This window comes from Chiloscyllium plagiosum, chromosome 25 (assembly GCF_004010195.1).
Source record: "Chiloscyllium plagiosum isolate BGI_BamShark_2017 chromosome 25, ASM401019v2, whole genome shotgun sequence".
Classification (NCBI taxonomy): Eukaryota; Metazoa; Chordata; class Chondrichthyes; order Orectolobiformes; family Hemiscylliidae; genus Chiloscyllium; species Chiloscyllium plagiosum.
Genome location: NC_057734.1, coordinates 14,548,739 through 14,576,330, shown reverse-complemented (window position 1 = coordinate 14,576,330; position 27,592 = coordinate 14,548,739). Strand labels below are relative to the sequence as shown.

The following is a 27,592-nucleotide window of genomic DNA, read 5'->3' as shown; positions in this document are numbered from 1 at the left end:
AGCAACCACAATATCATATCAGAACACTTCTATTAATGAAGAGTGGCTTTCAAGCCTGGAACCTTTGAGGTCATTTTGGCTCATTTTGCCACATTGCTTGGCACTTGCCATTGTGAGATGTTCAGTTCTACAGAAATAGCATTAAAATATTTAATTACAATGAAAATAGATGAAGTTTTGAGTACAGTTTTTACTGTACCATTGCCCCTTTTCTTCAATTGCGCCATATCTCTGGATTGGAAATTTCAGGACCAGTAACTTGTACACACTATTATTTTCCCAAATAAGATAATGCAGCAGTTATAGTGCTGCCTGGCTGGATATGATGCAGTTAGCAAATTTGACCATTATGGAGATCTGAAAGGCATGTTTAAGATTGCAGTACAGCACACTACCAACACAATAATAATTTTTTTCCTCGCTCGCTCACTCTTCCTCTCTTTCTCTTTCTCTCTCTTCCTTGCTCACTCTCTCTTCCTCACTTGTGTGCTCTCATTCTCAGAAAGCAATGCCAAAGGCAATTGCAATCCAAAGCAGTTAGTTGCTAGGTTATTATAGGATGTTGCAGGAGTAGGTTATCAGACTTGAAATTATTCTGGTGATGCAATTCTTAAAGTGAAATTTGGCCACTAATGATACGTTTTATCTCTTGATTATAGGGAAGTGATTCAGCCTGATGTGATGGAAGAAATGGTGGTGTCATGTGTGATCAAACATTTGAATCTGATTGATGCACTGCAGTCTCTGATTAATTTCCAGTACCGAGAGGAGCACCTGGAAGAGTATGATCTACTGTGTAAAATAATGGGAGAAACGTTCAAAAAACTTAATGCTATGGAGAGGCAACTTCAGGTAAATTTGGAAGTAGAAGTGAACCTTAGCATGGCTGCTTTGTGGAAATGGGGATATGTGGGAGCGTTTAAAAGTTTTCTATTTGGTGAATAAGAGTTTTGGAGAGTTCCCTGAAGCCATTTTTGTAAACACTTCTAATAATGAATGTGTTAAGATAAGATGCATGTTTGTTTTGAAAGTTTAAATTTTTAATAATGCAACCTGAAGTATATTTAACAGTTGGTAAATATTTGCTCAGTTGAAATATCATTTATCCTATTTAACAGTTGGTAAATATTTGCTGAATTGATACGTAATTTATCCTGAAATCCCAGATTTGACTGTAAAATAGTTTTCATTTATACTGAAAATTAAACTAAAAATGATGTTTTTCACTCATTCCCATTCATTCTCACTGTTCTTTACCCAAAAACCTGCCATCAGATAATCAAGTTGCTACCTATCAAGCCGATGTTTGCTGCAATCTGAGAATGTTTAAGTTAGTGCTTCAATTATCTCTCCAACACTTTTTTCGATGTGTAAAAGAAGTATGCAGTACTTTCTCAGTGATTCACTTGTGCCTAGTTTTAGTTGAATAGTCAGCAGTTTTATTCAAACAGTTTGTAAAAAAAAAAATCTCTCATTCACGTTATTAGGCGCACATCTAGATGTTTTCTTGGATTGGTTTATTCTTTAAGATGATGTTTACGCTTGCTTTTTTTGTGTTTTTATCATCTCCTAGAGTGTAGCAGAGCTTGAACAGAAGTGGCAGAATGAAATGGAAGATTGTCAGCAAGGGAAACTAGAAAACAATCTGCCTTTTTTTCATGACTATCACTTCAATGAGGTTAGCATTTGAATGTAAAAATGATTAAAGTCATCTTTGCTAATAACATAGAAACAAAATCACTGATACGTCATACTCCTCTGAGGTCTCATTGGAAATGTGGGGAACTGATTTCAACACTGACCACAAATGTGCCTTTGAAAATTGAGTATTGTATCGTGTTGCTTTTGCTTTCCATTTCAGATGTGAGTGGGAGGTAAATGGAACAAAATCTGTAAATGCAAAGATTGAGCAGCATTTATGAAGTGTGAAATGGAGTGTTGCCAGATTCTGATGAGAGGTCAGCAACCTGAAACTTTTACTTTGTTCCTCACTTCACAAATGCCTGTCCTGAGTATTTCTAGCACTTTTTTTGTTTTGATTTCAGATTTACTGTATTTGCAAGTTTCCTTTTGGGGAATTGAAGGACACAGTGTGCACCAATCCGCAGTAACTCTATCTGATCCTGAGACCTTTTTTGGCCAGGCCCTTCTGTTTACTTAATATTCCATAATATCTGCAAGTCAGAAACTCAGTTACTGAGAGGACTCCATGCAGGAGCTCATTGCAAAATTAGTTTTTCAACATACCCAGAATGTGCGAAACAACAAAACAATCTGTAGTTCAGAAGTAGTAAATAATCAATCCCATGTCTTTGCGTGAAGTGCAAGTGATCATGCACATTTATGCAATGTTTGGATGAGAGATATTTGAGAAATTGTTTTTGGTCTAATGAGCTATTACAAAGGTTGAATCTTCAAACCTTATTGAATATCTTGTTTTTAAGTTATTGTCCACAAAATACAGATAATGGACTTGCAGGTTTGAAGCAGTTGGTGGTGTGTCCAGTGTGGTGTGCCTCTCTCCTTGAAAACTGTCCTAATTACTTTTTGAAGTATCACTGTTGCTTTTTCAAAAATATAGCAACACATCTTTTCTACCAGGATTGCTAGTGTTGGTTGAGAAAGTAATGTTGACCAGACATCAAGAGTTTCTTGCTCTTTAAAGAATACTCTGAAACTTGTGTCCACCACCTTATGTGACAGATGCATCACTCCTTAACTAATCCCCTGAAATATTAACTCCAGTTCTGTAAACTGTCCAGCATGAGGCAACAGTGAAACTTTAATAAATGGATATTCTTATTCCTGAACTTAGGAAGCAATTAATTTCTAACCCATCAAACAAATCACACTGGTTTGAAAACTGATGCTTTGATTCCAAAATTCAATCTAATGTTATTTTTCTCCAGAGTAAAATCAAGGAGTTAGAACTGCTGTGCTCCCTGAAGGAGATGCCATTTGACTCTAATGACTTGGAAAACATGGTCCTTTTATTAAGGTATGATGACATTTATAAACTACGGGTATGATACTTAATTGATAGATTATTTGTTTAGCCGATCCTGGCCACAGAGAAAGTGTAAGTTGAACAGTTCTATTCTTCTGGAAATGTATAGGAAAAAATAAGGTAGAGTCCCATTCCTGATTTTATTCCCAGTACCACCTGCTAGAAAGTGCATGCTTGTGAATTGCAGGTGCACATAGGCTGTATGCTATACTTCACAGTTGGATGTTTTGGCAACACTCATTGTGTGGGCTCTTAATGTGAACAGTGTTTATTTGTACAAAGTACTGAATGGCTGCCAGAGCATGGTACTGTCAAAAGGTGAGATGTGATAACTAGAAAGGAAAAGTTCCACTTGAACGCAAAATAGAAAGTTTATGGTTCCTTCTGATGTGCGTAGTCTTTCTAGTATTTTTGTGTTGGTTCAGCTTTCAGTCGGATACGTCTTACAAAATAATCACAAAACAGTGACTGAAGTTAAGACTTTTGTAGATGTCTGTCCTTATTTTCCCATCCCCCGTCTTGAATCACTTCACAAGTGAGTGCCGAAAGTACTAAAATAAACATGTCTGTTTCCATGCTGTATGACTCTGACTCTTACGAAGTGAAAATCAAGTGGGTGTGTAATTCAGCTGATTTGTTGCTGTAACAAGTCAACTGTGATTGTTGGAAAAACATAAGTAGAAGTTAGAGTAGACCATTCAACCCATCAAACCTACTCCTCCATTCAATGAGATCATCTACTTCAAAACTATTTTCTTGCACTATTCCCTTATCCCTTGACATTTTGAATATGTACACATCTTTTAATCTGTGTTGAACATGGTCCATGATTGAGCTTCCATATCCCTTTTGGGGCTGAGATTTCCAAAGATTCACACCCTTTTTGAGTAAAGAAATACCTTCTCATCTCAGTCCTAAATTATATACCTGTTATTCTGAGACTGACCTCTGGTTCTAGACCTCATTCCCCAGCCAGTGGAAATATCCTGCTTCTACCCTGTCAAGAATTTTGTTAGGGTTGACTGAGATCATCTCTCATTCTTCTAGTGTTGATTTAGTCAATTTAACTGTTCCTTACAAGATAACTGCTCCATCCCCAGAATTAATTTGAGACCCTTAATTGGAAGTCTCTGTGGCAAATGTTTAGTTTCTGTGCCATTTCCTTATTTCCCATTATAACTTTTCCTGACTTCACTTGTGTTGTACTCGCATTTGTTTAGATTTTTTTTCTTTTTGCAGACCCATTGAAGTTTTACTGGTCTTTTTCTGTTAGTTTGCTCTCATTCCATCTACCCTTTCTTAGTATTTTTATTAGTAGTCTTTTGCTGAATTCTAAGATGTTCCCAGTCCTCTTGTTTACCACTTGTTTTGACAATTTAATAGGTTTCTTCCTTAATCCTTTATCATTTATTGCTTATTTAATCCTTAATTTCTTTTATTAGTCACAATTGGAGCACGTTCCTTGCTGATGCTGATGTTTGTGCATTAAAGGGATGCAAGCTTGTTGCAAACTGTGTTCCTACTTTTATTGTCATATATAAACTCCACAGTGGGGAGAGTTTGGTGCAGAACTTCGCTTTGAAAAACATATTGCTCCCCTTTACAACCTTTAATAAAAATAAATGTTCTGTTGTGATGCTGGAGGCAATTTATTTCACTCTCTTTGTACCAGTGTTTTGATACCCAGGATACTGAATTTCAAGTAGAATGTACTTATTTTGCTGTTTATTCTTGTCTATCTTTTCACCATTTTTCCTTTTTTTTAATTACCAGGGAGAAATTTGGTCAAGAGGTGAACTCCTTGATGCCAAAATCTTCGCATTCTTTAGCAAAAACAAAAACTTTGGTGAAAAGTTTGATGAATCGAGCTGAGCTGTTGTTGCATGTTACCATAGCGGCACAGGCTGGTCTGACTAGGAGCATTTCAGGAACCCCAGCTGACACGCCAGGTATTGGCCCTGACGCAAATGAGCGAAGTTCGAAAGGACAAAAAGACTTTTGCTGTTCTAATCAAATGTGTTTAGCATCAAATATTTAATTTGCGTTTAACTTTAGAATTCAAAATTGTATGTTGAGACTGGTAAGGAAGAGGTATGCTCCAGTTAATGGGGCACTGACACCTATGCTGGGAATTGTAGGATCTATGCCATTGGGATTATCTACAGCTGAACCCATGACTGGGCCCATGTTCTAGAGAACCACATAACTAGTAAAGTGGATAAAATAAGTATCAAAGAATCCCTACAGTATAGAAGCAGACCATTCGGCCCATCAAGTCTACACTAACCCTCCAAGCAGCAGCCCATCCAGACCCATCCTGTCTCTGTAACCCTGCATTTCATGGCTAATTAACCAGCCTGCACATCCGTGAACACTGTGGGCAATTCAGCAGGCAGTCCACCTAACCTGCACATCTTTGGACTGTGACCCAGATTTGGGGAGAATGTGCAAGTTCCATTCAGGCGCTTGCCTGAGGGTGGAAGCAAACCAGGTTCCCTAGCACTGTGAGGCAGCGGTGCGAATCACTGAGACATGTGCCGCCCATAGTTGCGGCAATTGATCAATTTTGCACGGTTGTAATAAATAACAAATTAGAAACATGACAAGAAAGAAGGGTATAATATGAGAAATAATAAACAGGAATAGCAAGGATAGTGTATACAAATTTAAGAATAAGTCAACGGATAAAGTAGAAACTACAAAAATAGTAAAAGGGCCAAACTAATGGTTCAGCATTTGAATGCACATAGTTTTCAGAGCAAATAAATAAAATTTCATAGCACAAATAAAAGTTAGAAACCTGACTAGATGATGACATAGATTGGGATCTAAATATTGTAGGGTACAGGAAATTTAGGAAGAACAGGAAGCTAAGAAAAGGTGGAGGGTGGTTCTCCTAATTAATGGCATTCGTACATGTCCCAAGTTGAAGAAACCAAGGTATAGAAGTGGTTTAGGTAGGAATGCTACAGACAATAGTTACTTGTGGGAGTGGTGTTCTGGCCTCCTGTCAATAACCACAAGGTAGGATGTAGTATAAATCAAGACATAATGAGGGTTTTAACCCAAGTATATACTGGATAAGTCAGATGGGCAAATGTAGCCTAGATATTTTCAAAGAATATTTTCAGGAGAGTCTTAGAACTACATGTTCAGGAGCCAACGGGAGGGCAGGCTACAATAGCAATGTGTGCATAAGGTTGATTAATGATCTCGTCATGAAAGTGGCTCTAGGTATTGGCAATAAAGCAGAGTTAGATTAATTAGCTAACAAATTAGATTAATATTAAGTCAGTAGAAATTGTTGTGCCCCATTGAAGTAGCCAAGCCCTACAACTCCTGATTTTATGAAAGTATCTGAAATTCCCCAATTTATCTGTCTTTTATAGCCAGATTGACTGGAAGCAAATGCAGGTTTCTCTGCTTAAATAAATAGATTCTAGCTACAGATAAACAATTATGAACTGTCAGCATGTACATCTGCTAGTTGAAACACTCTCGACCCCCACCACCCCATAAACATCCCCTCTAGAAAAGAAAAATGTGTTTGATGAACAGAGGGAAAGACTGGGAAGGCATCACTGGTCCCTGTTCACAGGGTTCACTAAGGTGGTCCTTTTGGCTTGTTATAGGTGCTGCTCCTTCTCCAGATCCTTTTACCTGATGACTGGTTTACACTTATTGAAACTCTCTGACTTACTACTTATGAACCACAACTGAGAGAAACTGCTGAGGGAAAAAGTAAATTGGCCTTTTTTTAGGCTTAAGATTTTTTTTTAAACTACAAAGGCAAAAGTCAGCTTTGCATATTTGGAAATCTGTTGTCGTCTTCCATCTGTTCACACTCTAAACTGGGTTAGCTACCAGAAAGCCAATCGTACTGTTGTTGGCAGGCAGAAGGCCTTTGACATCGATCTGTGGATTAAAACCAGTTCTCAATAAACTGGATGTTATCGGCCAAGTCTTCACTAAACTTCCCCTATTCCCTGAAAAAGCAACTGTGTTGGCAGTGCTTAAAATATTACTTTCAAAAATTGCAGTAATCTTTCAACAGTCCTTGATTTTTAAAACTGTTCTTTTCCTGTATCAGTCCATAATCAAAAATACAGGAAAATATAAGGACATGGTTTTTACATGTTGCAATGACGTAGTTGAGGAAGTATTTCAGAATACACAATAGATACATTCCAACATGAAGGCAAACATCCAAGGAGTGGATACATTATCTGTGGTTAAGCATTAAAGATAAAGCACATAATTGTGCAAAGATGGATGGCATGTCAGAAATTAAACAGAATATAAGGCAGAACAAAGATTGACTAAAAGATTATCAAGGAAGTCAAAATTAGAGCAAGTAAGAAAGCGAGCTAGAAATATAAAAACAGATAATGGCAGTTTCTGTAGATAGTTTTAAAAATGGAAAAGTTAAAAAGTGAGAATTGGTCCAATTGTAAGCCTGGGGAATTAATAATGGAAAATAAGGAGATTGCAGATAAATTGAACAGATTTTTTTGTTTGCATCAGTTCTCATTTGCATCCTCTACAGTAACCTCCTAGAAATAGGTGTAAATCAGGAAATGGAAGAAAGGGAAGAACTCAAGAAAATAACAATTACCAAGGAAGTGGTACTGAGCACATTGTTGAAGCTGCAGGCTGGCACTGCCGGTGTCCTGATGGATTTAATGCTAAAAATTGATTCCAGTTGATAATGCTGTATAAATCAGATTCCAGAATGGCTTGATAAACTTTTATTTTCATTTTTGCAATTTGGTTACTGTGGTTGTCACTTGATGAACATATTTCCAAAAGTCTGTCAATGTACTCTTAGCAAATAAGTTTATTGTGCACAAAGGGAATGAAAGCACAAACTATTAACATGTAGAAATTATTTGATGCAGTCTTGTTGCAAATAAAAGGTATAAAGATTCAGCACTTCTACCCTCAACAGCAAATGGACAGATACTCGAATCTCCGTGAATGGTCACACTGTTTGCATTTTGGTTGTTTTTTAAATCAGCCTGTTCAGAGGTGTTATTACCTCTGGAGCAGGTGGGAATTGAAACTAGACCTCCATTGCTCAGAGATAGGAGCACTATCATTGTGCCACAAGAGCTTCTTGCATTTTAAAAAGAACATTTAAACACTGTCTTTAATTTTATAAAACAAAATTAACCTATTTTGCTAATCATCCATTTCAGAAATGCTGTTACAACCTGTGGAGCAGGTTGAACCTGAATCCAGGCCTCCCAGTCCAGGGGTAGGGATGTTACCACTGTGTCACAAGAGGCCCTTTTTGGGCCACCTTATGGGCTCAGCAAATGGAACAACTATTACACTATGACAGCATTAGGCTGTTTGCATGTTAAAAGATCCTTGTTCAGTTGACTCAGCTATATTCTGCATTCACTCAATGTTTTCATCTTTAGTTAATATCTCTTCATGAGACCCTTAATCTGTGTGTGCACAGCTCACTTATTTCTAAGCATAGAATCCTTAAACTCCTCTTTCACATTTCTGGAGCTTTCTCGTGCTGATATTTCAACCCAAATTGCTTTGAAGATTGCTAAGCCTGTTGTTATCATAGTTTCTACGTAATAGGAGACCCTGTTGCTGGGCAGCAGTCCTTTTATCTTCTCTTTTTCCTTGTTTCTTGCGTAGTTCAGTACAGGCTAGAAGGTCAAAAACTCATTTTTCATTTGGGAATGCTACAGCCTTCTCAACTCAATATCAAGCTCAAGAATTTTAGGGCTTGAGGCACCTTCTCCCATGTCCTTAGCCCAACCTCTACACATGACGCGTTGTTATCAAATGGTCTGCGCTCCTCCTCCCATTTATCTCCGCCCCATCCCACAATCCTCATTCCTGATGAAGGGCTTATGCCCAAAATGTCGATTCTCCTCCTCGGATGCTGCCTGACCTGCTGTGCTTTTCCAGCACCACACTCTCAACTCTAATACTATCTTTCCAATGCTTCCTGTGGTTGTGGATGATAAGAGGAAGGGCATGAATTGTTTTATTCCCAAACTTTTTGTTAGATTTTGTGTATTTGTGAAATACACTAAGATCAGAGTTCAAACTTTATTTCTTGGTAATGCATATTTTGTTTTAAAAGATAAGTTCACTTTCACACTATTTATGCGTTAATTTTCTGTTTCACTAAACCTGCTTGAAAAATCCATGATGTTAAAGGACACTGATTGCAAATCCTGGTTTCATGTTGGGGTCCTACATGACCCATTTAGACTTGCTAAAAAAGTTATTAGAAAGGTAGAAACAAAATTGTGTGTAGGTTTAATCAATGGTTTGGCTTTCTGCTGTACCTGATATATCTGGCAAAATTTGACCCCCACATGATCTTCATGTGGTCTTAACCAATAAAAATATTTACTATATTATCCTGTGTTTTCCTTGGAATTTCATGGATGACCTGTAGAATATTATCACAAAGCTGTGTTAGTACTACCACCCAATGGACTGCCATTCCTCTTTGCTGATATTTTAGGTGCTCTCTATTTCTTTATTAGCACTTTGTTTTTTAAATAATAGTGTTTGGGCATTGGCTCTGATTCAATTTCTGTGTAAGCTATTTGATACAGCTCCTTAACTCAAGATCCATCTATTGCATTTTTATTAAAGATGGGCTGAGCATGTCAGCCTCATTTTCTTCACCTTTGTCTTTTTTACTTAAGTATTCAAAACCTTTTGTCAGATAACTGATTTTCCATGTTGTCTCATTTTACTGTAGACTTTTAGTTTTTCTGTCTAATTCTGTGAACTCATGATCTAGGCAAATTATGGTCAGGAAATGCCCCAGGGTTTTCCTCCTGGGCATCTGTTTTTTTTCCCAACACCCTTGGTGAGGCCAATAACTTTGAATCAGCAAGGTTACTCTCCACGATGAAATCAATATATTCTATCAGGATTTATTTCAGAACTCCAGCTACAACTTCTCCACTTGCTAAGTTACTCTTTTATCTGATTCTGATATTGGTACTGGTTTGTGACCCCTGTGTAAGCCTCAAATTAATATTTTTCCTTCATTTAATCTCTCTGGAAGTTAATTGATATCATCAGCGAACGTTAGGAACTGACTGCTCCAATGTAAGTTGGTATCTTTGTTAGTTTACTTGGTTCCTGAGAAAAATAAGGAAATACCTCTTCATTTGTAATCAAAAATTCAGAATCTCCATAAGTCTTAATTCTTTTTTGCAATAATCAGTGAAGAACATTTCTTGGCAGTCCTCAGCCATCGTTTCCATATTGTTCATGCTTTGGACACTTCAACCTTGAGTTTATTAACAAAATATTTATTATCAATACCATGTAAACATTTCCCAAATTCCCATAATATTTACTCTCTACTCTGAAAAAGGATATTTCCCACAACAATCCACATGTTTGATCTGGGCTGTTGGGATCTCCTTCCTCTCTGGGATAGTCAAGAGTGTGGTGCTGGAAAAGCACAGCAGGTCAGGCAGCATCTGAGGAGCAGGAGAATCGATATTTCGGGCATAAGCCCTTCCTGATGAAGGGCTTATGCCCGAAAATCGACACTCTTGCACCACAGATGCTGCCTAACCTGCTGTGCTTTTCCAGCACCACACTCTTGACTCTGATCTCCAGCATCTGCAGTCCTCACTTTTTTCTCTCTGGCATAGGGGTAGCTCTTTTTTATGAAGGTCAGGAATTTCTCATGGATCATTTTGGATTGCTGCGTAATCTTCTGCCATCAGTCTTACTGTGAATCCCCACTGACTTCCAGGTGTGTGTTTTTATTTCCCCTCGCCCCGAACCTTTCTGAATGATCTGTGGTTTTTGGCCAATGGGGTCATGAGTGGGGTTCAAAGCATTCAACTGGGGTCAAGCCAACACCCTTCCCAGTTGCTATGTCAGGGTGGTGTAGAGTGCACCTCCTGAGGCAGTGGCTGGAATTCCAGGTGCCAGAAAGTCTGATACTTTTCCAAGCCTTTGTGACTTATTTGACCATTGTCCATACTATTCTCTGTAGCCAGTAGCTGACTTTTTATTTAGTTTGACCATTTGGGCAAATTTAAAATGTTCAATTTTGGGCCCATGGTCTCTTGATCACGCTCTCCCTAAAAGATTCTATGGGGACATGCTGTAACCTATGTAACTGCTACAGTTTTGCTATTCATTTTGTTTCCTGATGCACGCTTTTCTGAAGATTCCTTGGATGTTCCTATTATTGTAATTGGCCTCCAATTTAACTTCCAGCATTGAGATTTAGCATGTCCAGTCTTTTTGCAATGGAAGCATATTATTATCTTTATATTACTTTTAGGTTCAGCCTTTCTTCTTTTTTTTTTTAGTATCCTTCTGTTTGTTCCCTAAAATTAATATCTTGTCCATGCCCAGAATTTCTATCCCCACATGTGATTGCTTGTGAAAGATCTCATGAGTTTCTGCCTGAACTGCCACTTCTCTGTTCTTTGATACCTGATGCTTATTGAAATACATCTTGAGGGTTACTGGATTACTATTTTGGTATTCTTCCTCAACCATGATTTCCCTCCCATTCTTAATTTTTTTTATTACCTTCAGTGATCGGATTCACTGACTCCACACATTGGTTTCCTTGTAAATTCTAGTGTTACCTGATTGTGTTTTTTTCTTGTAGTACTAATTTTTAACTTATAAGCTTCAGGGGCAAGCTTATAGGCACCTTTTGTGCACTTCTATTCACGACTATCTTTTCAAATCAGATTGCAAAGTTCTATTCTGCAGAGGATTCTGGCTATCCTAGTGCCTAGATGCCAAAAGATCAGTGTGCAGATGCACCAGGTTATTCAGAAAACTTAACAGTAAAATGTTATTTTTTATTGTGAGAGTTATTAAATATAAAGGTAGGGAGTTTAATTTTAAGTTATGGTGAGATTACAACCCGAATGATGTATACAGTATGATCTGTTTATTTAAGGAAGAATTTAAATGCATCGGAAACATATCAGAGAAGGTAAAGCATGATATCTGGAATGAGCAGATTGTCTTATGAAGAACGCTTGAACAGGCTAGGCTTGTATTCACTGGAGCTTACATGAGTAAACAGCTTTGATTAAAAGATCTTGAGTGTCTTGTCAGGGTGGAATGAAAGGGATGTTTCTTTTTTGGGAGAATCGAGAACTAAGAATTACTGTTTAAAAATAAAGGGATCATCCATTCAAGGCAATAATGAAGCAATTATTTTGACATTTGAAAATCTTTTAAACTCTTTCTTAAAAGGTTAAGGAACCAAGCTCTTGAATATTTTTACGGCAGAGAAAGGTAGATTCTTGATAAGAATGGAATTGAAAGGTCATTGGCAATAGGTGGAAATGTGGAGTAACTAGATCACCTTATTGAATGATGCAGCAGGCTGAAGGGGTGAGTGTCCTGCTCTTCCAATTCATCTTGGGCGGCACGGTGGCACAGTGGTTAGCACTGCTGCCTCACAGCGCCAGAGACACAGGTTCAATTCCCGACTCAGGCGACTGACTGTGTGGAGTTTGCATGTTCTCCCCGTGTCTGCGTGGGTTTCCTCCCACAGTCCAAAGATGTGCAGGTCAGGTGAATTGGCCATGCCAAATTGCCCTTAGTGTTAGGTAAGGGGTAAATGTAGGGGTATGGGTGGGTTGCGCTTCGGCGGGGCGGTGTGGACTTGTTGGGCCTAAGGGCCTGTTTCCACACTGTAAGTAATCTAATCTAATCTAATCTAATCTAATCTATTTGTGAAGTGAAAAGTGAATGTTGTCATATTCCTAGAGGACCATAGGCTCCTGTCTCATAAAAGAGAGATGACTGACGGTGAGTTCAATGTGAAGCTCACCACGCCTCCAGCAAGGGGCGAGGTTGAGAAGGTGTGAGTCTTTGTGATATCCTCAGCAGTATGGGGATTTAAACCAAAGCTGTTACATTATTCTGTGTTGCAATCCAGCCATACAGCTAACAGTTGTCATCAGTGTAATGTCAATTCAGTTTTTTTGCATGTTCCTGTTCGATGGTTGAGAGTATACTAAGTGGTTTGAGCTCGAAACATCTTACATGTGAAGAATATGACAAACAATTCATGTAACTTGGGGGGATGTCTAGTCCCTTGTGAAATAAATAACTTTGCTGTTTCAGCAAGCATTTCATGTGTTTTATTTTTAATAACTTTAACTTAAATTTGATAAAATGGAAATGTGTTAGATGCCAAATGTTGCCAATAAATGTGATGAAATATTTTCATGTTGTGAAAAAGGAAATACTCAAATAGGATAACTTTCCAATAGCTGCTAAAGAGTACTCTTGACTACTGTTCACATTTTGATAGTCTGACAAGAAGTAGGGGTAGCTGCGCAATTTAAAGGAACCTTAATAATAGTATAGATAAGACTTTTATCTCAACCATGTGCAGCCACAGAAATCTCAAATTTACATAATTTGTGAAATATTCAGTGTGCGTTTGTCTTTCTGATCTTCCCTGCTTATTTTACCAGCTTGTAAATCATCTTCTGAAACCAAGGTGATTTCCCACACTGTTCGCCAACCTGTGTTCCTGCGTAGCATGTCTGCACCCTCTGACCTAGAAATGATTGCAAATGAGGATTTAGAATTCACACGAGCCAGTCAAAGGTAAAAGGCTAAGTTAATTTGGTATTTCCAGGAAGTTTCTATTGTAAACATGTCCTGTCTTGGAAATAACATTGCAGTGTTATCACAGAATATTAATCACAGAATGCTTACAGTGTTATCACAGAATATTAATCACAGAATGCTTATCTGTCTTGTTTGTTGATGGAATTTGCAATTTGCTGATAAGACAAGCATTTAAATCTCATTCTTGAGAATATGAGATGAGTTGCTGCCTCGAACTGCTGTGGTCCATATAGTGTATTTTCTTGAGAAATTGCATGAGTTTTCATGAAGGTATGACAGTATATTGGACTGAGCGAGATTTGGAGGAATCTTGCAGGTAGTGTTTCCATACAATACTACCGTTCTTCTAGTAGAAATTAGAGCTTTGGAAGGTGATGTCAAATAGTTTAGACAAGTTACCGCAATGCATCTTTTAGATAGTGTACACTGTTATAACATATCTCTGATTTGTTGTCTGCAGACTGAAACTGTGATTTAACATGTTTCAAATCTTTGGACCTAGCAGAACTGCTTCTGTTTATTTTTCTGTAGTTTGCAGCAACCTTTACTGATCAGTTACTCACTGTACTCCCATTCTCCATTTGTATTCCTTGACAATTCTCATGTTGCACTAGCCACCAAAATGGGCTTTATTTTTAACACTTCTGCACAAGTGACAAAGTCGGATTAGCGTTTGAAGGATTGTACTGACTTTCCAAATTTCAGCTTGAACAGGCATCAAGCCTGAAATCCTATGGGGGAAGGAGCTTCTTTAGGACAGAGTGTTTCCCCTCTTTTTTGTGTGTAAAAAGAACATACTTTCATTTTTCCATTCACTACGATCTGGATAGGTCAACAGTATTTTCATAGGGTTGTAAGGCTGCCAGATGTATCTGGGTGTGAATTGACCACTCATTATGTGACATGTTCTTTATTCATGATGTTTTTGTTGCTGTTGAGAAGCTAGTCATGAACTGTCTCTCTGGAACCACTATAATCTGCATAGTCTTGGTACACCCACTTTTTGGTTAGGTAGGGAATTCCAAGGTTGCTAACCAGTAGCCATGGGGAATTTCAATGTGTTTCCAAATTATTATGTTTTGTGACTTCGAGATAGTTGTGTGCCTGCTGTTCTTTTCTTCCAGGTGGTCAAACCGCAAGATTGGAAGTATTGGTAGGAAATAATCAAGCTAGAGAAAGTGAGAATTTGAAAAAAAACTATAAGAACACATTTTAAAAATAAATGGGATGCCACATGCTACAAAAAATACTTTGTACTCGTCTCCAGAGGCTTGTCTTCATTCCCATTAAGTGCTTTAAACAGATCCTTTTGGATTCATGTGGAGAAAGTTGGTCTTTACAAGGTCTAAATTTGGGCAAGGTTATATGTTGGACAGTTACATATTTTTAGTGAAGGTGCTATTATTAGGGAGCGCTCTCAGCCATTAAGTTTTGTTATGCTTTAAGTATTTATCATTTTTAGCCAAGTAATTTCAATATTGCAGATGTCATGGAATTTTTATGTCTTGTTTGAAGGAGACGCCATGGGAATAGTCATCGGAGTAGTTCCTTCACTCTGCTTCAGTCTCTGACTATTGAAGATAGTCGGGACAAGCCAACGTATAGTGTGCTGCTTGGACAGCTCTTTGCTTTCATTGGGACAAATCCTGACCAGGCTGTAAGTGTTTAAATTTTTTTTTGCAACTAAGCTTTATTTCCAAAAGTATTGGAAAAAATTTGAGGCGATCAATTTTTGTCTTGAAAAAAAAGTACATAATATTCTGATGGCATGTATTTTGTCAGTAAATAAAATTTGAAATAATTTGCAGGACCAACTGATTACATAGAAGATGTGCAATTCTATTTTTTTATTCCTTGAATTGAACTTCTCTAACTTATGACATTTGTTTCACCATGTCTGTAATTATACACATCATCTCACTGACTTAAATGCACTTGGACTAATTTATCATTTCTGTCCATGAGGCATGAATACTTAACGTTAATTGTACATATTGCTATGTTTCTGTTGATCTATAATTGGCAGCATTTGACAATAATTACTGAAGTAATGTGGCAAACTTTTCTCATTACCTACTAAATTAAAATGGAAAGGCTGCCATTGAGAATTACATAAACAACATTTGAAAATTATGATCTTATTTAACTTAAGGTGTCAAGCAGCAGTTTCCTTTTAGCTGCCCAGACTCGGTGGAGGCGTGGTAATACGAGAAAACAAGCCCTGGTACACATGCGTGAGCTGTTGACAGCAGCAGTCCGAGTTGGTGGTGTTACTCATTTGGTTGGACCTGTAACCACAGTTCTTCAAGGTGGGCCAAGGTGAGATGCTGCCTAATAGAATTGTTGCGGTGGGTGGAGGGGGGGAGGGGTGTAGGGGGATGGGGGAGGGGAGGGGGTGTGGGGAGGGAAGCAGTTGGGGAAGAAAGGTTATTCTTTAAAAGGAAACTCTTGGATAAAGTTATCTTTTTGGGATGTGGCAGCAAGTAGACTTTGTTTACTCTTCTAATGTTACAAATTCTGAGTACTGAGCAACTCACTTGTTTTTAAAAAGTAGTTGCATGCTCAATAATGTGAGGGGCGTTACTTTGGGTGAATGAGGAATATCCTTGTTCTACTCCAGTTATGCACCTCAGCCTCACTCTTCAATCCCCTAGACCTGGTTCCAACACAATATATATTTTTTTCGTTTTGAGTAGTTGTGAATGCTGAATTGTAACTTTTGGAACTGGATTGAGATTGCTTCCCTTATTGTCATATTTATGTATTATTAATTATTTGCATGTTTTGTCCCCCTCTCACTGCATTTTCTTGCACAGCCATTCACCATGCCACCACAAATTTAGACATGGGGGGAAAAAGCCTAATAGCTGCTAGTGTTGCTGCTCCGTAATTGTGCAGGAGGAGAGACCTTTCCAACAGAGTGAGTTGGACGTCTCTATTCCCTAGTCCACTTTGATGTATTGGATCCATTTGATGTTCCTTCCTACTAATTCGACCATGTCTGAAGTCTTCGAATGTGATGGAGTATTAGAAAGGTTAGAGTGTAGTTTCTTTTTGGTAGGAAAGAAAACATTGTTTTTGTCCAATATCCATATTAAAATGTAAAATATCTTGGTAATACAGAGCTTGAATTTTGCTGAAAAAATGCACGTTTTTAAGAAAAACGTTTCATCTTGCATTCATCAGTATGTCCTACATTACCAAATAAAGGGAAAACAAAACTTGTGTGAGAGGAGAGTGTTGGCTCAGTTGGCTAGATGGCTGGTTTGCAATGCAGAGTGACGCCATCAGGATAGGTTCAGTTCCCATCCTGGCTGAGATCACCTTGTTACCTAGACTCACCTGTTGTTTGAGATGTCTTAAATCTGTGGTTGGCTGGGTACTTTCCAGCACCAAAGGGCTTATTCAGGAGTTTGGTTGATGTGTTGTGAGAAATGGTCTTATCAGAGTAGTTGGATGGCTTTGAGGCACCTTATTTCAGTATGAAGTATGTAAGATGAACAAATAGTTTGGTTTCTATTTATGTAGTTGCTGTTAAGGCCCAACTTGTAGCACATGGAATTATAGAAATCCCAACACACACATTGACCATTGAAGGTAGAATCATGTCATTTAGTCAGAGTCTGACTGATTTCTGAACCAGGACGTCAAGGAAAGATTAGATTAGATTCCCTACAGTGTGGAAACGGACCTTTCCGCCCATTTTGCTGCTCAATTTCAGTGATTAACCTGAGTACAGTATCAAATTCATTTAAGATGTACAAGACAATTGCTTTTTACACCTGTGGATTAAAACTGAAATATGGTTTAGCAGTTAACTGTTAGTCATCATCTAACTGGTGCATTCTCCATTCCAAATATTCTATCAATAAATCCATTTGCCAGCCAGTTGATCCCCTCATACAGTATACATATTTTTCCTTACTTGGTAATTCTTGCAAATTGTCCTAATGAGTCCCAAGATGACAAAGCTTTGACATGTTTAAATTATTTTCGCCTTTGTTATTCAACTTACTTTGTTTTATTCAATCCCATCAATCTGATTCCTGCTAGTCTAGCAATGTCCTGATTATTTAAGAAAAGCACTTTATGCCAGAGATCCTGTCCTCGACACCAACAAGTTTGATATTGAATGCACAGAGATAAAAACAAATATTGTTAAATTTACAGAATAGATTAACTCAAATTTGGGTCCAATTAAATTAAGGATGTTTATTTAACTGAATATAATTAATTTGGATTTCTGATTTTATCCAACTGTATAACAGCTCACGACTGTCTGACTTTTCTCATTAGTAAATGTGTATTGCTGTTCTCTAAGGATTGAAGAGCTGACATGTGGCGGAATGGTGGAGCAGGTTCAGGAGGCATTTGGCGAGACCATGACATCAGTTGTTTCACTTTGTGCACGATATCCAATTGCCTGCGCCAACAGCATTGGCCTTCTTTGCACTATTCCATACACAAGGTAAGGAACTATTGTTTAATGAATTGGAAGTTAAATCATCCATTGTCGTAATCCACATATTTAAATAATTTCCAGACAATGCAGACAATATCATATTGAATAGTTGCTTTTGTGGTCTTCGCAGTGGGCTATTCTTCTGATTGGGGATGTAAGTGATTCAAGTGTCTTTGTGAAAAATGGCAAAAGTGCACTGATCGAGTTCTGCTCGCCATGACAAATGTGTATGAATCTAATAAAACCATGAAAATCAATTTGCTTGACTGACTTCAATTTAGAATCTAACAATAATATGCACCTGGTTTCATCATTAGCGGGTTAAGCAACTTTATTTAATAGAAACAATTAATTATAGTCTTTAGGAAATTGTGTTTTTTGCGGCCTTTCTTCAAATAGTATTGTTCTCGCTTATCTAGTATTTTTTCTCTCCCTACCCCTCCCGTGTTTAGAAGTGAGGAGAAATGCCTGGTGCGTAGTGGTTTGGTGCAGCTCATGGATAGACTTTGCAGTCTAACAAGCCAGCGAGAAAGTAGCTCCAGTGAGAAACAGACAAGAAAACAGAAGGTAGCTACGATGGCCTGGGCTGCCTTCCAAGTACTGGCTAATCGCTGTGTGGAGTGGGAGAAGGAAGAAGGTGAGTGTTATATGTAAATAAAATCATGTCTCCCTGCTACAACCATATATTTTTTTCTTCCTTCAAAGTATTAAAACTCAGGTTAGCGTTATTCATTATTTCATGTTTGACTTTGTCTTTATTTTGGTTCATGCCTTGCACAATAGACTCTGGCTCTTAGTTAAAATCAGTTAATACAAAACCTGCCAATTTCCACTAATTTTGTGAAAAGATTGTATGCAATTAAATGAGAAGAGTACACTGACGATAAAAGACTGTGATCTTTCTGATAGACCTGCTAACACTTTTTAATTTTGACAGCTTCCCCGCTGACAAAATAAAACATTTGCAGACCACGATCTTAGGGTAGTTTACTTTTTCCCTCTGTTGAAGGTGAAGATTTTGTAATTTCCAATATTTTCAATGGTTAGAGGATCAGTTTATTGGTCTCATGTTGGGCAACTAGACAGTGTGTACCTAATGAAAATTGTTCAAACTTCTGCTGCATGGTCAGACATTAGAATACTCAATGTGCCCCATCTGGTTGGTTGGTTAACTAAGAGTTATTTTCATGGAGTAGGAAAATAATACAAGTGACTACTTGTAGATGACAACCTTCTTCTGAGATGTCAACCAATCATGTGAAAGACGTTTTCTATCGTTAAATATAAAAGATACGCAAGTAAAGATATAACTACCAAATACATTGCAAGCCAAACTTTTAAAGATAACTAACTTTGATATCAAATTTTTTTATTATAACTTCCTTAAAAATGCTAATATGTGGATTTTCTTTTTAAATTGGGACTCCTCCTATCCCAGATTAAAAGTGGAGTCTTTTGGGTCTTTAACTTTTTTTTAAGTTTGGCATATGGTGCTATGCTTTGATAGAATTCTATCTTCCTCCTTTAGTGTGTATTTAATCACGCTCTCTCGCTGTCCCTCTCTTGATTGACTACTTTCCCTTTCCATCCCCTTCCACCAAATAAAAACCTATCACATTTAGGTGTATCAACAAATGCAGTCCATTCTGGCTTAGCTCGTCAAGTGTCAAGCCTGTTGACCAACCATCTAGCCCGTGCTACTGAGTGCTGTGGGAATCAAGCAGCAGGGAATGACGCACTGCAGGATGTTCTCAGCCTCCTCAATGACCTTTCCAGGTAGGGAGAGCAACAACTAGTTCTTTAAAAGTGCAGGTACCATTTAAAATTTTGCCATACATCTGAGATTCACCAATTTACAACCATCATGTACTTCGGTAAAGTGTGAACTGAAAAGTTCTTACAAGATTCCGATATTTTAAAAGGACTATGCTGACGAACCTGTTTTGCTGTCACACTAATATTATCTGAACAATCTTTTTGCTGTATGCAATCTGTAAACAATTAAATAAGTAGTTGAAGACATTTGGGTTCTTTATGCCATTCCATGTCTTTTTTAAAATTAATTATTGTGAACAGTGATCACCCACAACTAGACTGCATCTTTGAAGGAGTGCTTTCAATTCATTATTTGAATAGGTTTTGAATGAGTTAAGTTCAGATATTTGCATTTGTTTCATTGCATAGCACACTAGAGATATGCAGAATTTCAAATAAATATCCATAATATTTTAGCGCAAGTAATGTGTAACTAGCATACTTGGTGCATAAATTCAACGTCATTGAATTTTAGTGTTAAAATAAATTTAGTGTTGCATGTGTACTCTGTTATGCTATTCAACAATTTTAAACATAGGTGTTTAAGAATGAAAACTGAATAGATCAAACATTTTTGCAAGCCTGATTTTTCCAAGCAGCAATTGTATTGCCTAGAATATATTTTGCATATATGAATTTTGGAAACTAATGAAGAAAATTTAACTCTGCTTTTCTCTACACTTTATTTCTGATCTTATCAGAAGTCAAATTGGTAAAGCAATCCTTAGCCAACCTGCCTGTGTGTCAAAGCTCCTTTCATTGTTGTTAGACCAGCGACCATCCCCCAAGCTGGTACTCATCATCCTTCAACTTTGCCGTGCTGCCTTGCCTCTCATGAGTGTGGAAGACTGTGGGAATGTGGAATTGCCCCCATGGAGCTATTCTGTACCTCCCCTGGACAATGAACAAGATGATCCTGCTGATCCTGCTTCAAATATTGCATCACTTCTATTAGCTAAACTTGCTGATTATGTTGTACCAGGTAAGTTAATTGACACTGAAAGCATGGTATCGTAGAATCATAGAATCCCTATAGCGTGGAAACAGGTCATTTAGCCCAAGAAGTCCACACCAACCCTCTGAAGAGTATACCACCCAGACCCATTCCCCTACCCTATAACTGTATATTTCCCCTGACTAATGCATCTAGCATACACATCCCTGAACACTATAGGAAATTTCGCATGGCTTATTCACCTAATCTGCACATTTTTTGGGAGGAAGCTGGAGCACACGGAGGATATCCAAGCAGACACTGGGAGAATGTGCAAACTCCATGCAGACAGTTGCCCGAAGGCGGAATTGAAACTGGGCTCCTGGCACTGTGAGGCAGCAGTGCTAACTGCTAAAACAGAAAAATAATTCTTTGCCCATAATATTAAAAATCTGTCTTTTCCCTGTTTAAACTTACCTTTATGGTCTTGCCCTGGAATAAGAAATGGTCTTTTCACTTATCAGTTTCAGTCGTTGATCTTTTCCCATTAGACACATTTCTTTAGTTATAAGATGTTGCAAACTCCAATTCCTTTAAGGTAAGAAATCATTCAGAGAGCCACTGGTTCTGGTGTGTTTTTGGTTTGTAGGCAATGTGGAGTATTGTACATGTCTCATCATAAAAATACAAGTGTTTTCAGGCAACTGTAGATTTCTGGCTCTGGGGTAGCACTTCAAGGTCAGATGCTGAGCTCCAGGGGATTTCTGCAGTGTCAGCTGAGAAAGAGAGATTCTGAAACAGTAGGGCTCCTTTATATCATAAAAGGAGTTATAGTAAGCAGTGCTAGTGTGGTATTGTTATTCCCACAACTGACACAGAAGTGATTAGTATTTTTTTCAAAATTAGCTTTTGGTTTTAGTCTTATGGTTGCACAAATATATTCGGAAACCATTGGGAATTCAACTGATGCTGTTTAACTGAAATCAAAGATCTAAATATTGTTCCTTTTCATGTGCTTCCCTTTAAGTCTTTCCTCTCCTGAAGACATTGTCACCTTGGTATAGAGTTTTTTTGGCATCTGTTCCTCCAGTACTCAAAGTAGTGACTATTTCTTTGTGATCCTAAATGTTTAATGTTAGACGATTCTCAAAAGTTTCTTAATATCTGAACCATATCCTTCTTGAGCTCAATTCACACATGCAGTCTTTGCGACAGAAGTGTTGATCAAATGCAGACATGGTGTTTTCTTTCCCAGATGTGCTGAGATCTGGTATAACAGCTTGTTGCTCCAGCTGAGATCCACTAACAGCATATACCAGTTTATTTATTGCAGTAATTATTAAATTTCATACTGAATTACTATTGGTGAAATGTAAATTGAGAAATTGTCAAAATTGAATTCTGCCCCAAGTGTTTGCATGGCTTCAGTCAAGTGTGCAGGAAATCTGACATTCTAACAGTAATATTGGTGAGGCTGTTTGTTTGAGAAGTTGAACATTTAACATTCCATTTTTAGGGTGTCAAACTGTGCTGTCTCCCAGCACGTCAGAAGCTGGTTCTTCCTTTTCAAAATCCAGCCCAAAGAACTCAATAAAATCAGAGAAAGATGGTGGAGAGGAAAGCGAGGCAGTAGATGGTAAACTGTCGATCTTGATTCATAAACGTGAGGATCAGTCATCCCATGAAGTCCTTCAGCCATTACTCAGGTAGGTGTAGCAGTACAGTTCTTTTCTGCCATCTGTTTACTTTTCACTTGAAGGTGCAGTTTTATGGTACTTCAATACTTGCTTTTCTCCAGCATCGCATTCAGATGCTATAGGCTGACAAGCCCCCAGGTCCTAATCGACTTCATCCTAAGACCTTAAATCAAGTAGCCAATGAGATTGTTAATGTATTGGATTTGATTTTCCAAAATTTCCTAGTTCTGGTAAGGGTCATTTGGACTGGAAGATTGGAATAAAGGAATTATATTCAATAAAAGGAGGAAGACCAACTGCAGGAAACTACAGGCCAATTAGCTCAACATCCGTCATAGCGACGATGTGGAAAATTATTATTAAGGTTGTTATTGCAGAGCACTTAAAGTTCAAGGTAATCAGACAGTTTGACTTGTTTTTGTGAAAAGACAATTTATGGCTTCATTATTGGCAATGAAGCCAATTAATTGCATTTCTTTAACATGTGCCTGGGGTACGTGGGAACTGATGGATGTGTACTGTACTTAGATTTCCAGAAGAGATTTGATAAAGTGACACATCAAATATTATTGAGAGATAATAGCTCATGGTCTGGGGTAACCTACTGACATGGATAGACAATTGGCTAGCCAACAGTAAACAGTAGGCATAAATGGATCATTTTCTGGTTGGCAGGCTGAAACAGTTGATGTGCCATAGGGAGTTCTGCTGCGGCCTTAATTTTTCACAATTTATATAAATGACTTGGATGAATGGACTGAAGGTATGTTTGCTAAAGTAGCTGATGACAAAGTATAGATGCGAAAGAAAGTTGTGAAGAAGACAGCAGTGTAGACAGATTTGGTGAATGGGTCAGGGTCTGGCAAATGATAATTAATGTGGGTAAATGTGAAAATGCTTATTTTCACAGGAAGAGTGTAAATAAGCTTCTTAATGCTGACAAATTGCAGAGCTCTGGGCTACAGAAGGGTCTGTGTGTCTTAGTACATGAATTGCAAAAGTGTGCAGTTACAGCAAGTAATTGGGAAGTAATATAAGTTTCATATCTCTAGATTTCATGTAAGCCTTTACAGGCAAGGTCGTCAAATCGTGAATGCCAATTATGGCATAGAGTCATACAGCACAGAAGAGGCCCATCACACATTGAGTTTGCATCGGTCTGTATAGACTAATCCAACTTAGCTCATCACCTTAAATATTATGACATTTCAGGGGTTTATCCATATTCTTTTTAAAGGTGGAGATTTCCTGACTCTATTACATTGCCTGGCAGTGTAATAGAAGTTCCCACCACCATTTGGATGAAAAAAGAATTCCTCAATCTTTTCAAACCTCCTGCCCTTTACCTTAAAGTTATGCCCCTCATTAATGATCCTTGAACAAAGGGAAACAGCTGTTTGCTATCCATCCTGTTCATTCTGCTAATAATCTTGTACACCTCATTCAGGATCCCCTCAGCCTTATCTGCTCTAGATAAAACAACCTGAGCCTATCCAGCTTGTCTTCATGGCTAAAATGCTCCAAACCAGGCAACATCCTGATGAATCTCTGTTACACCTCCTCCAGTGACATCACATCTTCCCCATAGTGTGACGACCAAAACTGCACACAGTGCTACAACTGTGGCCTAATCAAAGTTTTGTGCAGCTCCAACATAACTTCCTTGCTCTAATAATCTATGCAAATAATAGGCATATCATTGAGGAAAGGCAAGTGTCCTGTAAGCCAACTTAATAAACCTATTAGTCTGTCTTGTTGCCTTCAGGAATCTTCGAAAAAGCACCCAAGACCCCTCTGTTCTGAACTTCCAAACTTCCTGCTATTCATTTGAGTGCTCCCTTGCCTAGTTACTTCTTTGAAAGTACATCATCTCACTTTTCAGCATAAAATTCTATTTGCCACTGATATGCCTAATTGCCCAACCCCTCTATATCTTCCAGTTACTGAAGACCACCTTCTTCCCTCTTCGTGCCAATCTTCATGTCATCTGTAAACTAAGTTAGGACAGTCCCCCTGCACCCCTAATTCTCATCTATATTTTTTATAAATATCATCAGAACAATGGGAACCAGCACTGACCTTTGTGGTATTCCACTGGGCACTCCAATCCCACAAACAGCATTCTACCACCATCCTGTGTGTATCACCACTAAGTCAATTTTGGATTCTTCATTTCCTATCACTAATTCAATTTTGGATCTATCAGTTCTATGACCAATGTCCACACTTGCATACTTTCCACCATGAAACAATAATAGCAACTCTGCTTCCCCTCATCTTGTCTAGCTTTGTGACCATTTGGCACGCTCCAGAACAGCCTTAGGATTGATCAATTAGCTTAGAGGTAATAAATTGAGTTTCTTTGTTTAAGGGGTTCACATTCAAATTTAATTTATAGCTAACAAGGAGCTCTTGGTAATTATTGACTACATTGGGTTTGGTGTATGAAAAATATTTCTGATATTCAATCCAAAGTTAGACTTGGGTCAGGATTTTTCATTTCCTAGTGAAGGCATTATATTGTATGGCTTCCATGATTTTGCATGGCTGTACTAAAAAGTGTTACAAGCTGAATCAGGTGAGGTGACAATGAAGTTAAATATTCAGTTGCACTTTTATGTAATTTGAATTCTCCTCTTTGCAGTAGCTCGGAGGGGCGTCCTTTCCGACTGGGCACTGGAGCCAACATGGAGAAAGTAGTGAAAATGGATCGAGATATGACCAAAGTAAGGAGTTATGAGAAAATAGTTCCCAAATGGCAAAAGACTGTGATCTGAAAATTCTGATACCATTAGCACAGTCTGGGGATCGATTGCAAATCTGTCCAAAATCTCCATGGCTCATTCTGCACTCAATGACCTTTGGCATCAAAAACAAAAATTTTCTAAGTTTGTGGACAGAAGTTGATCAGGTCAAAAGAGTTGAATGCTGGAAGTCACTTTACTGTCATAGAGTCATAGACATGTACAGCACGGAAGCAGACCATTCGAGCTAACCCATCCGTGCTCACCAGATATCCTAACTAAATTTAATCATGTTCGTCACTTCTGATATCCCTCTAAATCCTTCCTATTTGTAGACTCATCCAGATGTCTGTTAAAGGTTGCAATTGTATCAGCCTCCACCACTACTTCTGGCAGCTCATTACATACATGCACCACTCTCCGCATGAAAAATCTGCCCCTTAGGTCCCTTTTAAAACTTTCACCTCTCACCTTAAACCTATGTCCTCTAGTTTTGGACTGCCCCCCCCCCCCCCCCCCAGAGAGAAGACCTTGTCTATTTATTGTTGAAGGGATTGATAAAGGGCTTATGCCCAAAACATTGATTCTCCACCACCATCCTCTGTCTTCTACCTTTGAGCTAGTTCTGTATACAAATGGCTAGTTCCTTCTGTATTTCATGTGATCTAACCTTGCTAACCAGTCCACTGTGGGAACCTTATCAAACACCCAACTGAAGTCCATATAGGTTACATTCACCACACTGCTCTCATTAATCCTCTTTGTTGCTTCTTCAAAAATTCAATTAAGTTAGTGTGATATGATTTACCATGCCCAAATCCATGTTGACTATCCCTAATCAGTCATTGCCTTTCCAAATACATTTAAATCCTGTCCCTCAGGATTCCCTCCAACAACTTGCCCACCCCCGATGTCAGGCTTACTGCTCTGATGAAGAGCTTATGTTTGAACTGTTGATTCTCCTACTCCTCAGATGCTGCCTGACCAGCTGTGCTTTTCCAGCACCACACTCTTTGACTCTGATCTTTAAAAGGTCCTATTCTTTCCCTCGTTACCCTTTTGTCCTCAATGTATTTGTAGAATCCCTTTGCTTTCTCCTTAATCCTATTGGCCAAAACAATTTCACGCCCCCTTTTTGCCTCCTGATTTCCCTCTTAAGTATACTCCTACTGCCTTCAAACTCTCATAAGGATTCACTCAATCTCTGCTGTCTATATGTGCCATATGCTTCCTTTTTCTCTTGACCAAAACCTCAATTTTTCTAGTCATCCAGCATTCCCTACATCTACTAGCCTTGCCCTTCACCCTAACAAGAACATACTGTTTCTTGACTCTCATTACCTCATTTTTGAAGACTTCCCATTTTCCAGCTGTCCCTTTACCTGCAAACGTCTGCCCCCAATCAGCATTTGAAAGTTCTTGCCTAATAATGTGAAAATTGACCTTCCTCTAATTTAGAACTTCAACTTTTAGATCCTGTCTATCCTTTCCCATCTCTATTTTAAAACTAATAGGATTATGGTCACTGGCCCAAAGTGCACCCCACTGACAACTTAGTCACCTACCCTGTCTTATTCCCAAGAGTAGGTCAAGTTTTGCAGCTTCTCTCGTAGGTACATTCGCATACTGAATCGGAGCATTTTCATGTCCATACTTCACAAATTCCTCTCCATCCAAGCCTTTAACACTTTGGCAGTCACAACCTATATTTGGAAAGTTAAAATCCCCTATCATAACCACACTATTATTCTTATGGATAACTGAGATCTCCTTCCAAATTTGTTTCTCAGTTTCTCCCTGACTATTGTGGGGTCTATTCTCCGTTCCAACTAAATAACTTTCCTAGACTTTTTCCCAGGAATATCCTCCCCAGATACAACCATAATGTTATCTCTAATCAAAACACTACCACCCCTCCTCTCTTGACTCCCACCAAATCATTCCTATGGCATCTATACCTTGGAACATTAAGCCAACAGTTTTGTCCATCCCTGAGCCATGTCTCCGTAATTGCTATGATATCCTAGTGCCATGTTCCCAACTATGCCCAGAGTACATCTATCTTAACTGTTCTTCAAAAGTATTTTTACTTTACTTTGGTGTTAGTAATCTTATTTTTATCTATTATTCAGGATACAAGTTCCATCTCTTAAATATATTCATTACTATCCATTCCTTACATTTTGCATCTTCTGTCCCAAATGGGCAATGACTTCTGTGTGTGTAATAAAAGTCAAGGAAGTGCCTTTCCCTGTTTGGTTTTGTTTTTAAAGTTGAGAATTCATACATTGCATAAAT

The 27,592-nt window shown here is 38.2% G+C and overlaps 1 protein-coding gene across 1 annotated transcript in view; it reads left to right on the top strand.

The window, feature by feature from the left end:
- The window catches only part of LOC122562401 (probable E3 ubiquitin-protein ligase HECTD4), a 293,168-nt gene that overhangs the window by 153,343 nt on the left and 112,233 nt on the right, over positions 1-27,592 (top strand). The window contains exons 26-38 of the mRNA XM_043715258.1: positions 660-852; positions 1,574-1,678; positions 2,910-2,998; positions 4,781-4,956; positions 13,483-13,618; positions 15,158-15,299; positions 15,795-15,961; positions 17,964-18,110; positions 18,557-18,741; positions 19,727-19,880; positions 20,621-20,901; positions 22,370-22,559; positions 25,195-25,276. Coding sequence (XP_043571193.1) covers positions 660-852; positions 1,574-1,678; positions 2,910-2,998; positions 4,781-4,956; positions 13,483-13,618; positions 15,158-15,299; positions 15,795-15,961; positions 17,964-18,110; positions 18,557-18,741; positions 19,727-19,880; positions 20,621-20,901; positions 22,370-22,559; positions 25,195-25,276 — 2,047 coding nt within the window. The remainder of the gene's footprint in view (positions 1-659; positions 853-1,573; positions 1,679-2,909; positions 2,999-4,780; positions 4,957-13,482; positions 13,619-15,157; positions 15,300-15,794; positions 15,962-17,963; positions 18,111-18,556; positions 18,742-19,726; positions 19,881-20,620; positions 20,902-22,369; positions 22,560-25,194; positions 25,277-27,592) is intronic.